Source organism: Cyclopterus lumpus, chromosome 1 (assembly GCF_009769545.1).
Source record: "Cyclopterus lumpus isolate fCycLum1 chromosome 1, fCycLum1.pri, whole genome shotgun sequence".
Lineage (NCBI taxonomy): Eukaryota > Metazoa > Chordata > Actinopteri > Perciformes > Cyclopteridae > Cyclopterus > Cyclopterus lumpus.
In genome coordinates, this window is record NC_046966.1 from 22,196,787 (window position 1) to 22,215,798 (window position 19,012).

At 42.2% G+C, this 19,012-nt stretch overlaps 2 protein-coding genes across 2 annotated transcripts in view; both read right to left on the minus strand.

Moving 5' to 3' along the window:
- Window positions 1-4,830, minus strand: part of LOC117734490 (caskin-1-like) — a 29,468-nt gene extending 24,638 nt beyond the window's left edge. The window contains exon 1 of the mRNA XM_034538521.1: window positions 4,737-4,830. Coding sequence (XP_034394412.1) covers window positions 4,737-4,830 — 94 coding nt within the window. The remainder of the gene's footprint in view (window positions 1-4,736) is intronic.
- Window positions 4,831-6,354: 1,524 nt separating this feature from the next.
- Window positions 6,355-11,390, minus strand: socs1b (suppressor of cytokine signaling 1b). Its single transcript, XM_034544985.1, has 4 exons — window positions 11,153-11,390; window positions 8,894-9,259; window positions 7,935-8,122; window positions 6,355-7,597 (listed from the first exon to the last, which is right to left on the minus strand). The coding sequence occupies exons 2-4, from the start codon at window positions 9,077-9,079 to the stop codon at window positions 7,270-7,272; spliced, it is 702 nt and encodes a 233-aa protein (XP_034400876.1). The 5' UTR covers window positions 9,080-9,259; window positions 11,153-11,390; the 3' UTR covers window positions 6,355-7,269.
- Between the last annotated feature and the right edge of the window lie 7,622 nt (window positions 11,391-19,012).

Below are 19,012 nucleotides of genomic sequence, written 5' to 3' on the forward strand. Positions count from 1 at the left end.
TTAAGATCCTCTGTACCTATTTGTGCTGTTAACTAGAGTAGTACATACTATATGCTGAGAGGCAGTGTTTTGCATTTATTTTCTCCCAGAACTGTATTTTAGCTGCATATACTTATTTCTGAAGTATTTTGACAATAATTCGACTGTGCATTTGTGCTATTTTGAAAGTATCTGGACTGGAATTGACTGCCATTTTGGGAGGCAATTACGCAACATTGTAATTGCGTAATTGCAACTACGTGCACGAATCTTCTAAAAGCCATCGTTTTTTAAAGACTGAAGTGAAGTGGTCTCATGTGGAAGAAAGACTGTGAAGTGAAGTGGCCTCACGTGGAATAAAGACTGTGAAGTGAAGTGGCCTCACGTGGAATAAAGACTGTGAATTGAAGTGGCCTCACGTGGAATAAAGACTGTGAATTGAAGGTGCCTCACGTGGAATAAAGACTGTGAATTGAAGTGGCCTCACGTGGAATAAAGACTGTGAAGTGAAGTGGCCTCACATGGAATAAAGACTGTGAAGTGAAGTGGCCTCACATGGAATAAAGACTGTGAAGTGAAGTGGCCTCACGTGGAATAAAGACTGTGAATTGAAGGTGCCTCACGTGGAATAAAGACTGTGAATTGAAGTGGCCTCACGTGGAATAAAGACTGTGAAGTGAAGTGGCCTCACATGGAATAAAGACTGTGAAGTGAAGTGGCCTCACATGGAATAAAGACTGTGAAGTGAAGTGGCCTCACGTGGAATAAAGACTGTGAGTTGAAGTGGCCTCACGTGGAATAAAAACTGTGAAGTGAAGTGGCCTCACGTGGAATAAAGACTGTGAAGTGAAGTGGCCTCACGTGGAATATAGACTGTGAGTTGAAGTGGCCTCACATGGAATAAAGACTGTGAAGTGAAGTGGCCTCACGTGGAATAAAGTCTGTGAAGTGAAGTGGCCTCACGTGGAATAAAGACTGTGAAGTGAAGTGGCCTCACATGGAATAAAGACTGTGAAGTGAAGTGGCCTCACGTGGAATAAAGACTGTGAAGTGAAGTGGCCTCACAAGGAATAAAGACTGTGAAGTGAAGTGGCCTCACGTGGAATAAAGACTGTGAAGTGAAGTGGCCTCACGTGGAATAAAGACTGTGAAGTGAAGTGGCCTCACGTGGAATAAAAACTGTGAAGTGAAGTGGCCTCACGTGGAATAAAGACTGTGAGTTGAAGTGGCCTCACGTGGAATAAAAACTGTGAAGTGAAGTGGCCTCACGTGGAATAAAGACTGTGAAGTGAAGTGGCCTCACGTGGAATAAAGACTGTGAAGTGAAGTGGCCTCACGTGGAATATAGACTGTGAGTTGAAGTGGCCTCACATGGAATAAAGACTGTGAAGTGAAGTGGCCTCACGTGGAATAAAGACTGTGAAGTGAAGTGGCCTCACGTGGAATAAAGACTGTGAATTGAAGTGGCCTCACGTGGAATAAAGACTGTGAAGTGAAGTGGTCTCACGTGGAATATAGACTGTGAGTTGAAGTGGCCTCACATGGAATAAAGACTGTGAAGTGAAGTGGCCTCACGTGGAATAAAGACTGTGAAGTGAAGTGGCCTCACGTGGAATAAAGACTGTGAAGTGAAGTGGCCTCACATGGAATAAAGACTGTGAAGTGAAGTGGCCTCACGTGGAATAAAGACTGTGAAGTGAAGTGGCCTCACGTGGAATAAAGACTGTGAAGTGAAGTGGCCTCACGTGGAATAAAGACTGTGAATTGAAGTGGCCTCACGTGGAATAAAGACTGTGAATTGAAGTGGCCTCACATGGAATAAAGACTGTGAAGGGAAGTGGCCTCACGTGGAATAAAGACTGTGAAGGGAAGTGGCCTCACATGGAATAAAGACTGTGAAGTGAAGTGGCCTCACGTGGAATAAAGACTGTGAAGTGAAGTGGCCTCACATGGTCCGGCCACCACTCGAGTCCTTAAGCTCCTCCATCAAATTGTGACATTTTGCAAACAACCAGCAACTCCCTCTCACTGCTCTGAACATCATTACTGTTAATAATGAAAAACGCAGTCAGGCACATGACTCACACCCGATGTGTCTTCGTGCAATCTTGCCTGTAATTGTGTGCGTTTCGAGGTGTTTGAGTGTGTGTGTGTGTGTGATTCTCCAGCAGAGAAACCCGGCTTCCTGTTTAATTATTCAATCATAAACCTGGATTCACTCACTCACGCTCAATCACACGTACACACACACGCGCGCGCACACACACACACACACAAACAAACACACACACACTTACACACACACTTACACAAACACACTGACACACACACACTGACACACACACACACTCACACACACATACACACGCACACACACACACGCACTCACACACTTACACGCACACACTTACACACACACACACACACACACACACTCACACACACATACACACACTCGCACACACATACACACGCACACACACACACGCACTCACGCTCGCACACACGCAGTCACACACACACACTTGCACAGGCACTCACACACGCACTCACACACTCACGATCGCACGCACGCATGCACACACACACTCACTCATGCACACACACGCACGCACGCACACACACATTCTAATGCACACACACCTTCCACAACTCACCCTTTAACCTCTCTCCGTCACTTCCTGTCTCTTTCTATCTCTGTATTCATAACTCGCCGTTTCCCTCCTTCTGTTCTGCACTCTCACTCTTTTACTCTCCTCCTCACCCCTCCTCCCCACCCCTCCTCCTCACCCGTCCTCCCCACCCCTCCTCCTCACCCCTCCTCCTCACCCCTCCTCCCCACCCTTCCTCCTCACCCGCCACCCGCCGCCCCTTCCTCTTTGTCAGTGTGCAGTGGACTGAGCACTTAGAGCTGATCTGTTCTGGCATTTGAGGAGAAGCATTTTTCTTTTTCATGGCACTGCTGGAATGTCCAGAGACAAACACACGAGAGGAGACAAGGAAAGGAGGGGAGGAGAAAGGAGAGGAGAAGAGAGAGGAAGAGAGAGGGGACAACAATAGAGGAGAGGGGAGACAAGGATAGAGGGGAGGGTATAGGAGAGGAGTGGAGAGGAGATGATACAATGATAGAGGTGAGAAGAGGAAACAATTGATAGAGAAGAGGAGCGGAAACAAGAGGCGGGGAGAGGGAGGAGAAGAAGAGACAAGGATAGAGGAGAGGACAAGAGAGGAGACAAGGAAAGTGGAGAGGACACGAGAGGAGACAGTAGAGGAGGTGAGAGGTGACAAGGAAGAGGGAGAATGAGAGGAGATGAGACAAGGAAAGAGGTGAGAACAAGAGACAAGGAAAGAAGAGAAGAAGCAATAGGTGAGAAGAGAAAAGGATAGAAAAGAGAAGAGGGGAGGGGAGGCGAAGGAGACAAGGATATAGAGGAGAGAAGAGGGGACAGGTGAGAAGAGGGGACACAGATGGAGGAGAGAGGAGAGGAAAGGAAAGGAGAGGAGAGGAGAGGGTATAAAGAAGACAAGGATAAAGGAGATAAGATGAAACAAGAGGAGAGGGAGGTAGATAAGGATAGAGGAGAGGAGACGAGCGGAGAGAAAAGGAGAGCAGGAGATGTCAAATAAGAAAAAGTATAGAAAGTAAGGACAGGTGAGGAAAACAGGGGAAGATGTGAAAGAAAATTGGAGCAAAGAGGAGGCGAGGAAAAGAGGAGGCAGGACAGGGTAACAGAGAAAAAGAGGCAACAGGAGGGGAGAGGATAGGAAACAGGAGGAGAGGAGTAGAGAGGAGGGAGGAGAGGAGTAGTGAGGAGGAGATGAATTCAGAGCAGAGAATCGAGAGGTCCTGGCGATGAAATGGGAGAGGAGGAGAGCTGTTTCAAGGCTGTAATTGAAATCTAATTATCACCTCAAGTCCCAGCTGACTCCACGTGAAACACCCACGAGCACACACACACACACACACACACACACACACACACACACACACACACACACACACACAAGCGCGAGTGTGTACTCATACGAACATTATTACCACTAACATCTGGCATCTTCACACACCACTAATCCCCCTGTCCCGAGAGCAGTGTAGGACCTTTGAGTACTTCCACCTCTCTCTCTCTCTCTCTCTCTCTCTCTCTCTCTCCCCCCCCCCCCCCCTCTCTCTCTCTCTTTCCCACACACACATACGCACACACACAAACACACACACACAAACACGTACACACAAACACGTACACACACACACTGTCTCTGTCTCACACACAAACATGCACTAATACATACATGCATCCTCTCTGGTGTGCACACATACACACATTTGTGTGCATTCATGCAGAAACACACACACAAACACACGCGCACACGCACACAAACGGTCAATGGTGGAAAAAGGGGTGGCAAGCATCCTCCTGTTTCTAATTTATTTCTGATGACTGTTCTCACACATGTGCAACGTCATCACTATCACACATTCAACGTCATAGCTCAAACACACACACACACACACACACACACACACACACACACACACACACATACACACACTCACAAATACACGTAATACACTTGTGAAAGCAAATACACACACATACGCACACACAAACACAGTACACCATTTAGGCTAAATGGCATCACATCCGATTTAGCCTGCAACTGTCCTGACCTCGTAATGACAGGTGTGTGTGTGTGTGTGTGTGTGTGTGCACGCGCGCGTGTGTGCGCGTGTGACAGGAGGATGGAGGGATACTGACTGGCTTTCCCTGGCCGAGGTCTCTGTAGAAGCCGCTGAGCTGTCAGCAAGTCCTCGGTCTTCACGGCCTGGAGCAGCTCCTGGTCCTTCCCCATGTCCCCTCAGTCCCTCCTCGGTCCCCCCGGTCCCCCCGGTCCCCCCGGTCCCCCCGGTCCCCTCGGTCCTCTCGGTGCCGCTCTCTTCCTCTGAGCGCCCCTCTCTCCTCCGCTAATCCGCTGCTACATCCTGCCGCCGCTCCGGGCCTCCCGCTGGAGCTGAGGCGCGGAGGGGTTGACGCTGCGCCGGGAGTGGGATGCTCCGATCCGGCCAGGAGTCCAGCGCTCCGTCCCGCTGTTACCTCCGCCCTCCTCCGCGCGGTGCTACCGAACCGAACCGACCGGGCGCACCTCGCTCTCTGCAGAGATGCTCACCGGCGACAGATTCCACTGATTTCTGTCCGCGCGAGACGATTTCACCGGGTGTGCGTGCGTGCGTGCGGTGGAGCTCGAGCGCCCTCCTCACACGCTGGGTCAAATCCGCACCCCTGAAATCTCACGAGCCCTCAATCCGCAGAATAACACGCGCGGGTCGCTGTTTAACGTGTGACCGCTGTCGCCGCTGCGATGCTGGACCAGCTCCGGCGTGCACACACACACACACACACACACACGCACACGCACACGCACACGCACACGCACACGCACACGCACGCACACACACAGTCACATATGGCATTACATAAACACGAGCTATACTTGTGCGCGCGCCCCTCCAGTTGTTGTAATCCCGGTTCCGCGTGTTTTCCGTGCGCGCGCGCGTGCGTGCGGACAAGTCAGAAGAGGTCGTTTGACATCATCCAATTTGTACTCAGCCGCGTGCGAGAGGCGCAATGGGTGCGCGGGACAGTGGGAGGGAGAGTACGGGATCGCGCAGACCCATGAGACAGACGCACGAATCTGATCCATAACAATCCTTCACACATTTAAAAACTGGCATTATTCATTCACATCTTGCACTGTGGCCTATTTAGTTTCATCCCATTTATTGTGCTTTCATTCAAAATGATTCTTTAAATCCTTTTTTTTTACGTGTGCATTTTTATATATTGCTTTTTATATATGTTTCCTAATGAATCTACACATTGCGTACATTAAACTGACCTCGCCTCGCTATGTGTCACTGTGGTGATGGTTTCATGTCAACATTGTTTAAGGTTAATGAGCCAGGGATAATTTGAAGACAGGAAAAGTGTGTGTGTGTGTGTGTGTGCGTGTGTGTGTCCCTGATGCAGGGCTAATTTAGACTAAAGGGGCCACTGGCAGTGAGATTTAGGACAGGAAGTGGAACGGATGACAGAAGACATGCTACTTAATCAAACTTGTGTGTATAATATTTGTGTAATGACACACATCTGATTGGAAAGGAAGATATCTCCTCAGTTGAGAAGTCAGCTTCGCACATTAAGTGCTGAAATTTGAGGAGCCGCACAAGTAAAGTCAGCTCCGGAAATAATAATTTGCGCGGTGTAATTGGAACGCATGCAACTTTCTGAAGATGAAGACTTTACTGTGTAGTTGTATAAAACAATAAAGTATATGCAGATTGTTTTGGTGCTCCCAACTACAAAAAAAACCCCAGCCGGCTGTAAAGATAATTTTATTACACAGACTTTGAGTTCACACCGTGCTCTATGAGGCGGTGCTTTGAGCCAAGTGGTCATGTCAGCACAATAAATGTGTTACCGCAGGGGACTATTTTTTATTACAGGTTCCTGCTTTGTCACTATCAGCCTTGTTTATTTATTTATTTAACATCAACAACATTCTTTTGTAAAGCATCACATTCCTATACAATGTGTCTGTTGTATCACAGGACTGAAGAAAAGTAATTACACACGTCTTTCCGATGCACCTTCATTGGATCAATGCATATTCCAGTAATCCATGTTGACTGTACGAGACGGTGCAGATGAGCTGGATTAATTCATTTTGGGGATTCATCCATATCTTTATCTCAATAAAACAACCTGTTGCCTTCTCATGAACAAATGAGGCATTTGTCCAATTATCCAGAGAAACAGACCTTGTGTTATTCCCAAGATAATGAGATTTATTAATCCGTTATGAACAGAAAACAACTCCTTTGTCCGAAAAATAAACGAGATAATTAAAACTGTCATCACGGCCGGCCTCAAGGCTTCTATTTTCAAAGACTAAAAGAAGAGAAAATATTAAGACTCTCGATACCTTCGTGTCCAGAAAACAAATAACCATACAGCTTCTTTTGATGTTATTTGTATATCTCTTTCGGTCAGACATCAATCAATGCAGCGTTAAACAGCAGCAGGTGTGAAATTTTTATGGACGTTACAACTGATATGTATAACGTGACGGCATCGATGCGGCGGTTACACGGGACACGTGTACCGGATAACATGTATCGTGAGTAATCTGTGAAACATAATGATCATGTGTGCAAATAAGGCTTCGACAACTTGCAGATGAAATACTCAAATTTAACTTAAGTTTAACTTAAAAAAAAAAAAACGCAGGCGTCTATATACAACAAGGGTACGCCTGAATGTAGTCTTTGACTTGAGTGCTGAGTCCCGGGAAGCCGCTTATCTTCTCCGCTCCGTGCGAGCCAATGAGAGCCCTCCTGCACATCTGCTTCAGGCGCTCCGGACGCTGCTTGCGGTACGGCGACGTCAGCTTGCAGGACGAGCCGGTGTAATGAGTGAGCAGGGCGAAGAACGACGCGAACGTCCTGTGGCTGCCGTGCAGGCCGAAGAGCAGGTTGTTCAGCTGGACGCGGACGCTGGTCGGGCCGCCGTCGGCGCTCTGGTAACTCAGGGTGAAGAAAACATCCGGCTGGCCGCTGTCTCTATGGCAACACGGCAGCGTGCACACACGGTCACTTTACGGCGTTTATTTTGTGTTGCGCGGTGCTTTTTATTGGGCAGTAAAGATGACTACATCTACATGTGTATGTGGCAAATTTTTTTGGGGAAATAAAATATAATGGAACACAAAAGAAAGACTTAGATGTTCACAAAATAGGATTCATCAAAGGCTGTGACGAATGCAGCTGCAAGATATGAAACATTTATACATATTTTATCCATTAGCAAAAACAAAAAATCCCATTAATGGCCAAGAGAACAGCATAAAAAGTAGCAGACAACAACAACAACAACAACACGCCGCAGCGGCTGATTTACCTGACGAGGAAGGTGCCCGGCTGTGCCCGCGTGAGTATGTCGTGTGCCGCCTCCATGGCAATCGAGCCCCAGTAGTAGCCGCTGTGCTGCAGCTGCTGGTAGGTCTTCTTCACCAGTTTGTACTCCGCCGCGCTGCTGAATGGACGCAGGTGGGTGGGAAAACCCTCCGCTTCATTTCCCGTGATTGGCTGCGGCAGAGGAGAATTCATTTGGGAATAAATAATAGGAATATAAATAAAAAAGTTATTGCCAACGGCGGTCACAGAGGAGAGTTAAAAGCATACAAAAGTATCCATCGGAAAGTATTATCATTATAGGGATGCTTACAGTGTATGGATAATAATAACAATGTGATAATAATAGAAGCCCTGCTGATTATGTGTCCTGTGTCAGATGTGTCAGTATGAAAAGAGGCCGAAAGGTTTCCATGGCAACAGTCGAAGGTCAACTCAGATATTTGAGATTGCGTGTGTGCGTGTGTTGGATTAATTATTGTTGTTGTTGTTGTTGTTGTGGTGTGCTGAGCCCAAACATGTAAAGTCCATAGTTTGGGATACCACTGTTTTTTTTAAATAGTGTTAAATACATATGCATGGGTTAATATTAGCTCCACTGTCACCAGCTGCAACATCAAAGTGATGCTTACACATTAATTCCATTCTGCATGAAGAGTACTTTTACTTTATATACTTAAGTATATTTTGATGCTTATAGAAAATGTGTGTACTCTTACTTCAGTAAGACTGGGAATGCAGTGTATTATATACACTGTTGTATATTTACTTTGACTTTAAGTAGAAGATCCGAGTGCTTCTTCCACCGATGGATGTAAAATGTAAGAAATAAAAGATCCTGGTGTTTGATTTGGGACGTAGTTTTCACTCCAGCCATGTGCGCGCTGTTTAAAAAAAAAAACAATATCCCAAAGCAATAAAATCCACAAAACGTTGAGTACTAACCTGGCTCCAGGTTTCAGCGTCTTCATGGAAGTTCAGCAGTAAATCGAGCTGACTCTCCGTGGGCTCTGGGCTCTCCGGTTGACCCCTCTCTGGTCCCTGGGCTCGTTCCGTTTCTGCGGGTTCCCCCTCGGCGGGTTGACTTTGGTTCTGCGTCTCGGCTGCTCCGTCAAGATTGTCTCTAACCATCCTAGAAAGGAGACGACTCCTTATCTCGTCCACTTAACGCACCACTTCCTCCTCTTCTCGCTGGCGGGTCCTCCATCGCTGAGCCGCTCATCTGCTGCTCGGTCCCCGTTCGGCCTCCATGATGCTTCAAACAACCACGTTGAGGGTTGAATCAAGATCCACCAACGTCATCGCCAACTTCTGGAGGTGGGGGGGGGGGGGGGGGGGGGGGGGGGGGATTTGTTCAATTTGTCACTGTGATGAGCTGAAATCCAAAAAAAAAGGTGAACAATCAGACGAAATACCTTCATGGGATTCACTGTTAAAAACCTGCAATGGACCTCATGGTATTTCTGGCCACTAGAGGGCAGCGGACACCAGTTGTGATCACAATATTGACATATAAACAGCTTATTTACACCTCGAGCAGTTACGGAGGATGATTCTCACTGTGGATTAATCCGTACATCAGTTTACTGTCACAGAGGGGCGCAAATACGCCAGAAAATAATCACAAAATCGAAACGTTTATCCATAAGATGTCAGTTCTAGTTGATTTAGAAGCAGATTAAAGTAATAGTTTAATAAATAGTGTGATTAATAGGACCAATTTAGGTCCAATATTGTCTCTTTTTTTTATCTATTTTGTCACTGTGTTCAACAGATAGAGACAGCATCATTGTTGTGTGAGCAGGAATTGTTCTGTGGGTTTTTTAAGTTGTGGGCTTAACAACGAGCTCACTATAAACCTCCATAAAGCTTGAGGGGAGCTGCAGATTCAGTTGATTACTCTCAGTAGCTTCATAACAACGAGCGACCTCTTGCACATTGTTTTCATTTGATTCGTTGTTACTCTAACCCCACTGCATACTGTGTGTGTGTGTGTGTGTGTGTGTGTGTGTGTGTGACAATCAGGTCACGTGACTGACAATAAACCCCACGTTGTGGTATCATCAATCACTGGGGAAGGGCAGCTGTAAAATTGTTAATTGCAACAAAGAAGCACTTTCTCTTTCGGAGTGAGAAAGAAACGAGTGCCGCTCTACGAGATCTTTTGTGTAAAAGTATTCCAACACGTTGGTATGCAATACTCTTTAGTTTTCATAAAAAGTGTATTTATAAAGCTTATTTCCAGTGCAAAGTTACAAACGGCCACGAATTAAAAGATAGAAATTAGCAGATTTGAAATACAAATGAGGACATGAGTACAAAAAAGTAGGTCATAAAAATACTTCAACTTAAAGTGAATAAAAGTATGTTTTTTGTGTCTCTTGTTTTTTCTTATGTGTTTTAAAGCACTTTCAACACTTTTGTTTAGAGATGTGCCGTTTCAATAAAGTTAAGTGTTCAATATATTATTTTTCACTTAGGATATCTGGCTTTATGAGAAGATGGACTGCTTCCAGCAGATGTTTTGTTCTTTCTTTCACTATCTTGTGTTACTTGTGATATTTAACGTCTGCTTTTGCTCAAATGATGGCACATGATATCTAAATATCTCACTGTGTAATCTTGCTGCTTCACCAAACATGTCAATCTCATCTCAAATCTCAAATGTGTGTGGAGGAAGTTTACAGAAAATCGTGTTTTTCTCAGCACACAATATTACACAACGCAGTCAGTCGTTATTATAGCGGAACATTTTGTTTTATTAGTTCTAGTTCTAGTTTTAGACCTAATTGGATGTTAAAACCCAGAAGATTAAAGCTGACTAAGCACGTTAACTCTTTATAATAATTCACGTGAGATCCAATGTGCTGTACAGTTTATAAACATCACAGCAACATTTTCCAATGTGTGATAATGTGTCCAAATATTGATGAAAAAAAAAAGAGTTCAGGACCAAAAGGAGGTAAACAAAGAAACTATTTTTATGCATTAGTAATATTTCCTGTTAATTTAAACATTAGAGAATGAGGTGATATGACGTGGTATACAAACAAAGTTAATGTGACCTGGGAGAGTTTTCTTTTTTCCCAAAATTCCCTCAATTAAAGTTACACAGCGTCCAAAAGAGATTCATGTGTGTGTCTCTGCATAAAACCTTAAAAAAATTAATATATATTCCTTTATGAAACACAAGAGTTTACTTACTTTGCCCGTGAAGAGTCGTGGCTCCTCCGGTCCGCTTCTTCCCTCTTGTCCGACGAACGTTTTACTTTCGGTTCAGATTCGCACTGCACCCGGACCGGGTGTGTGTGTGTGCGTGTGTGTGTGTGTGTGTGCGTGTGTGTGTGTGTGTGTGTGTGGAGGAGTGGGTGGGGCCGCTCTTTCAAACGGTATGATTTAATTGACAAGACGCACAGGCGCGCGTGCACACAACACACGCTTGTGCAGGTGCCGCGGATTTTTTACTTTCACTTTCAAGCTGATTCTCTTAAATCACGTGACGCAGCCAGTGCGTCACGCGTGTCCCTCTGCGCGTTTAAATGTCAACGTGGTCTAAAAAAAGAAAAAAAGCAGAATTACAAAAATGGAGAAATGGAGAAAAAAAAAAGAAAAGTTCACTCGTTTTAACTTTGAAAGTCAAATCATCTTTTTGGATCCTGGTTCTGAACCATAACTGCTCCTTTTCTGTCAAAATGAATGTGAAACAGTACATTATGGGCACGTGTTCGACACATCAGACATTGATTATCGTCAATATGTATATCATTAGAACATAAATGATCTGTGCTTTTTTTCTTTAATAAAGAGGTGAAATGCTGCACACTTAAAACTAAACAAACATATCTTTACTCGTAACTTATGAACATATTCATGTAGTTTGAGCTCCCTCCTGGGTTGGACTAAATGCAAAAATACATTAAATGTGCAAGATTACTGGATTTTTATGCATTTCACTTTTAAATGCAAAAATCTATATTGACACACACTCACACACACACACACACACACACACAGTTGAGACAAATATGATTATAACCATGTTGTAATTGTGCAACACCTCCTAAGTTCACAAAACTATGTGAAAAAAGCATGTTTTTTTTGTGATTGACATATAAAGCAGTACTAAATAAGTGTATATAAATAGATGAAATATATAATTTCGGGTTTGCTTACAGTTTTTTAAATCAGAGGCCGACGGACACCTTGTGGGGAAATAACCTCACAGCATACACACACTCTGATGCCATGGTAACCAGTGCATCTCATAGTCTCACAGAGCAACGATCAGTCAGCTTCTAGCTTTTACAAAAGCATTTATTAACAATACAGTACACTTTTATTAACAGTACACTTCGGCTGAAAACTCTCTCCCAGACAGAGGAAACGCCACTTCCTTTCCTTCCCTTCCTTCACACCTTCATTCATCTCGTGAACATAAGCGCGGCGTGTGAGAGGCCGATGTTTCAGGCCGGGGAGCTCGACGCCGGGTTGTCTGTTTTTGTTTTGTCTGTGCATCCAGTAAGCGGCCGCGGTTACAGTGAAGATCCCATAAGTAGCCAAGACGCACTGGAAGAGAGCGAAAAAAGACTTGTCGATGACTTGATCTGTACACACTTTAATTAATGTTCACATTAAATGCAGCCTGTTTGTGTATATGTGTGTGTGTTATGGACATTTCTGCGACCCTGCAGAGTGTAGCTATTAAAGTATTTCCTCAAACCAGTCAGTTCCACGGAAGCCGGGGCTTCGTTGCCAAACAGCTGCTTCTGAAATGCACAAAAAAACCAAAACCAACAACAACACAGTAAGAGGAAGGACTGCAACCACCCTGCTTGATATCATGGCAACAAAGTTATATCCAAAAAGGTGTGTTTGCTGAGATTAAAGACAAAGCGGTGTAGTTTATGAACAAGCCTTTCCTTGCAAGAAAACTCAATGTGCATTCAAAAGTAAATCGAATAAACCACAAATGAAAATGAAAGCAAAAGAAACGGAAAGAAATGTGACACTGCACTGACCCGGCCCATATCAGATGGCCTGAAACCTGCATGGTGAAAATAAAATAATAAAAGACGGGAACATGTAATCTCTGTATACAATAACAACGATAACAATTAGAGAGTCTCAAATGTAACCTCGATGAGGGCCCGCCCTTTAGTTAGTTAAGCCGCGTGACACGGAACGGTGACAGTTGCAAACCCCAAAATACTTTTTTCCGCAAGATGAAAAAAAAGGCTGTCCGTCAAGCGGCATGACGAGGCGACACGCAGCCGGTTTACGGGGATGCAAATCACATCCAACACATGCTTTGAATAAGATGAAACTGAATAATTCATCAGCCAGAGCTCCAGCTAATCATCTGGACTCGACGGCAGCTCGGAGCTCGTTCTCCACGCGGTCGTTTTCCTTTTCACCAGAGTTTAACTGTGATAAAAGCTTAGCCGTAGTTCCCTTTGGCTGAAGAGTTTGAATGTTTTTTAATGCATATGCTGAGATTTATTAACACAAATATCCCAATTCTCAAATAGATGCAACAGAAGTAAATGAAAGCGAGGAAAATGTACTTTTTTCAAACACATTTATCTAAATCACGTCACTAAAAGCACACAGTTAAAACTAGCTCGGTGCGACACGTGGCTGAGAAAGAAATAGTTTGACATTTTGATAAATGTATTCAGAGAGTTGGATGAGCAGACTCACGGCAAAGCTACCGCCAGGAGACCTTTAGCTTAGCTTAGCTTACTGAAAACAGGAGGCAGCAGCCAGCGTGGCTCTGTTCAATTAAAAGTAAATCTGCCTCTGAGGTCCTCTAAAGCTCAAGTGTTTAATCCATAAAAAAACTAAGTGTGAAAATTATAATTTGTGGTTTTACAGACAGGTTATAGATTTGACTATTAGCAGCTCTGCGCAGCTAATAGTGCAGCTAGTCTTTATTCTGAGCTAAGCTAACCTCCTAGCATAGCTTCATATTTCAAGCAATACGTTGACATTTGGAGAATACACATAATTTATCTCTTTCTGAGAGTTAAAGGAGAGGATTGACACCAACCTCGTGTCAGGAGACAGTTAGCTTAGCATAAAGAGTGGAAACAGGGGGAAACTGCTAGCATGGCTGTGTCCTAAGGTAACAACATCCGCCTACACCAGCACCTCCAAAACTCAATATTAACACGTTAATTAAAAAAAAAAGAGTGTACATAAAAGCTCAGCACATAGAACCTCCTGTAAATCAAAGTTTTTGGAGGGGGTTGTGTGCAAAGCTATCTTTTAGTTGTTTTCCTCCTGCGTACCAGTCTTTATGCTAAGCTAACGAGAGCGGCATCAACCTTTTCAGCCACAACAACGCTCAGCAACTACATGTGAAAAGATTTTATTTTCTTTAAAATCTGTGCTATACATGACAGTAAAAATGAAGTGTTCATCTGGAACATCTGGTGTACAGTTTTCATCACGAGGGGGAATAATTGGCCGGGGGATCGTGGGGGGGGGGGGGGGGGGGGGGGGGGGGGGGGGGGGGGGGGGGGGGGGGGGGGGGGGGCTGCTCTGCTCGGTAGAGTGCGGATTTATTCTGCTCCCGGTATTAGCAGAGTAGAGCGGAAACCTTTTCTTCTTTCCCCTTAAGCCCGATGGAGATTTAACCAAGTGAAGCAACGTCGTGGACTGGAGCGTGATGGGGTGGAGGATGGCAGCTTAAATCTTTTAGAAAATCAGCAGCTGTGCACTTGTTTTTTTTACCCCAATGCGATGATAACATGTCATAATGAGCATATATCCGACACCTCTGTTAAAACTCAGAACACAGATGAGATCAGGGTTCTGTATGTTATTTTTATATTACTTTATGTAATAGATTAAACAATCAAAAAGGAGAGAAAACAACGGTGACATAACTTTATAGTTACCCATATTATTTGAAATATTCAATATTGATATTTTGATAAATATGTTTTTTTTAAAGTTTTATTTTGGCACTGTTTAGGAAAAAAAATATGAAAATGAAAAACCCACAGTTCTCATAACAATATGTTCAGTTGCAGAAGGCACCAGTGGAAAGGCTTTAAAGACAGCGGTGGAAAATAACTAACTTTGAGGTAATTGTACATAGAAAATGTACAATTACCTCAATTCTATAGCACATACTTTAATTTAATTTGTTCTCATATTTCTTCATGCTTAAGTAAATATGTAAACATATGTAAATATGTAAACTGTAACTCAACAATCCCCCCCCCCCTCCCAGGGATCCATAAGCAGGACGCTTATACAATGTGTTCGTGTGGACATTCATTTCCGGGTGTCCCGCAACGGAGCGTTCTGGCCAATCAGCGTGTTTCTTTTCAAAGCACGGACCAATAGGACGCGGGCTGTAGGGGCGGGGCTATTCAGCTTGTTACACAAACGGGAGCTGTTAAATGATACCTGTCATGCCTTTATACAGCCACAAGAGGGCGTCGTATTACAGTTTATAAGAAGGTACGGTGGCCTGCAGCGCAGGTTTGATTCAAATACAAGCAAAAATACTTTTTACATGCCAACTCTTTGTTTTATGGGTCTCATAGTTTCTTATAACATTTTTGGAAATGTTCCAAATGACCTTCTCGGGAGAAGCTGAGAACTTTTAATTATTTGGCACTAATCTGAAAGGCTAAGTAATTGGTAGTATTGAGATATGTGATGTATTTATTAAGCACAAGTGGCTTTATTATTGTCAGTGCTATGATAGACTATCATTTAACACTGGAAACATTTGAGTTTTGTCCGTCAAAGCAAGCTAAATTTCTATATACATTATTTTTAAATTACTGTTCCTCTAGTGGAAGTAACTAAATACATTTACTAAAGTGTTTAAGTACACGTTTGAGGTACTTGTACTTGGAGTGTTTCTATTTTATGCTATACTTTGCATGTAGAACTATTAGGAAGCACGTGGAAATATAGTCAAGTAAAGTAAAAGTACCTCATAATGTATTCAATGAGAGTTGACTCTTTGAGTAAATGTACTTTTACTTACTACAGGTTCTTTTTTAATTTAGCAATGGTAAAATTAATGAAATATATTTGACCAAGTATAGGCCTACTTTAGTACTACTTTGAGATACTTTACCTTTACTTTTTCCATTTTATACTACTTTTATATTACAATTCAGAGGGAAATGTACTTTTTACATGTATTAACAGCTACAATTACTTATTCAAAACATGAGCTCAGCCAACATAATTGTTATAGTTGAAACTACCCAACAGTATATGAAGTAGTTAAAATTAGCTGCACCTCAACCAACTGCACTAAAGTTTCGCTTGATACTGCAGTCATGATAATCAAACAATAAAACATTGACAAGTTCAGTTCTGCATATGGATATAATCTTTACCGTTGTTATTTAAAATACAATACGTATGTACTTTAAAAGTAACATTTCTATACACATTTATAATGTGGTATTATTACTTGTACTTCCAGCGCTGATCAACAGCACCATGTTGTCCAGACAGGACTAAAAATAGTGGACTGCTTTTTATGTTTCTAAAATAAGAATTCTGATCTGTAGATATTTTAAAATGCATTTTGAGCATCTCAAAATGTAAGTCGGAAATAATTTGTGAGAGTGATTTATTAATGCGTTAGTTTAAAAACAGCATCACTAAATATCAGCCAAATATTTCTGTCACCCCATACACAATTGAAACATTTTATTATATTATTATTGCCAGTACATTCATAGGCAAACAGCATAAGTTGTAAGTATATATTTATATATATATATATATATATTTTAAAATATATATATATATATATAAAAAAAATTATATATATATATACATATATATATATCTAAATATATATATATATATATATGTATATTTTTGTTATATATATTTATATATATACTACTTTAATTACTGTTTTTATTAGCTATTAGTTTATTTGCTTTTTAAGTAATCTTAGCTTCACATGAAAGTATATAGTAACAAATACAAGTAGAATATTTACCTGCAGGTAGTAAAATACAAGTACCTCCAAATGGTTCTCACTGTAAGTACACTATTTACTTGAGCTACCAGTTCAGTCAGTTCAAGTTCAAAGTTATTTCCCACCTGGATATTAACGGCACCAATCTACACCCCATAAATTCCATTGAACTACTGATAATGAAAAATTATTTTATGACGACGAGCAATGCTGCCCGACTCTTTTAACTTGACCCTCTTAATTTCCATGTGATTGTTACCGAAATACACAAGTAGTTTAAATAGCATATTATTGATGACATTAAAGTCAATATTGTAGAAAGTGTGCACCAACATTAATTAACCAACAATAATTTAGGTCACCAAGGATTTCACTCCAACACCTGTCTGTGCACTCTCTTTTAATGCAAGTTTAAAATCCAGAAAATGTAATATTTTTGAGGATATTTTACAATTTTCTTCCTATAGTTTACACATTTTTGTAGAATGTTTTCCTGATATTTCCCCCAAAAATATTTGAGGGATATTTAAGTGTCTGAAAAAAATATACCTGGAAAAAAAACCCCAAAAACCTGTGAAATATCAGAAACTATTATAAATAGTAATATAATATTTAAAAAATATGCCAGTAAAATAAGATAGATAGTTCTATTACATAGTAGTAAAGGTGTATTTTTCTGTGACGTACCCACAAATAAAATGTTCCTTTTAGACTCACTGCATTAATTAAAGTTGTAATTGTGTGTTTCATGAATCAACTCAAACTTCCATCATCTGTGGTGACACGATGGGAGACGACGGGCACCTTTTTAAGCCCTGAAACCTGAAACATAACAGGTACAAATATTTGTTTCATTAACCTCCCACACATAACACGACCAGAGGAATTAAAGGTGCAACCCGTATAGTCAAACTGTAATCAACAGGGACACCCCAGCCCCTGAATGCACCCCCTTTGGATTACATGCACATTACAAACGGTGCCTTCAATTCCTCTGGAGACGGTCACGTTATGTGTAGGAGGTTCAGTGTGAATGCCAGAAACGCATATTTCAACCTGTTATGTTCCAGGTTTTAATGTGAGAAAGGGGATTCAAAAAGGTGTCCGTCATCTGTCACCAGCAACAATGGCGCGTACAGCTGCACGGATGCATTCAAATCAATACGCATTTTAAATTTGATGGTGTAAGAAATCACATGCAAAGAGTTCGAGCTGGTGCATCGAACACGTGTCCAGCTTTAGGAAAGTGTTCATGTTTAGAGTTTTAGTGTGTTTCTTTAATGTGTGTTCTTGCTTTAGCTTGAACGTTTAAAGCTGCATTAAATCCTTCGTTTTTCTCATCCTAAAATAACAGAAGTTCTGAATCCTCTTCGAAAGAAAGCGTCAACATTAGAAAGTTAAGCCGGCGCTCACTTTAAAGCCCTTATTATGTCCGTTTTACGTTGCATATTCCTACATTTTACACACATGAGAGCATAAAGGTTCCTCGGTCTGTTTTTGAAACTATAGTCATGAGGTTCAGGTCGACCTTTTCCTGACGCATTTCCAATGGGGAAGAGGGACAAAGTCCAAAAATTAGTCACCTTCAGCAGTTTGAATTAGACGACTCTAACGAGCTTCTTCCAAAAGTCACGGTGGTGAGCAGTTCAACCAAAGAATAAAAGTTTAAAAACGTTTTGATAATTGTTATAGGCCTGAATAGACGAGACAAAGAAATACACCTGAGAAAGTGGAGTTAAAATACACATTTGTGATTGTTGTTGATCTTCTCAAGAAGAGGGTTATGCATGAGCAGGACTATTTCTTTGCCTGGTGTCTTGGTGTACAATACTTCATCATAACGTATCTATCATTTCATGCTAAGCTAAGTTCACAGACAGCTGACCGCATATTTACCGCACAGACAGCGATATCAACCTCTGGAGAAGAAAGCAAATATATATTGTATTTAAACACAATGTCGAACTGTTGCTTTTAAGCAATGATGCAACAATGTGTGTGTTGACTATATTAGTAACATGCAGAACAACAACTAGCTTTTGACAGAGCCACACACACAAAAATAAGGTAATTTTGAACGACCTGTTCCATTA

Bases quoted from the DNA above. Each gene is read 5' to 3' on its own strand.
- socs1b (XM_034544985.1), bottom strand. From the start codon at position 9,079: ATGGTTAGAGACAATCTTGACGGAGCAGCCGAGACGCAGAACCAAAGT. The intron at 8,123-8,893 runs GTTAGTACTCAA...CCTCTGCCGCAG, and splicing joins ACGCTGAAACCTGGAGCCAG to CCAATCACGGGAAATGAAGC. The intron at 7,598-7,934 runs GTAAATCAGCCG...GTGTTGCCATAG, and splicing joins CCGGGCACCTTCCTCGTCAG to AGACAGCGGCCAGCCGGATG.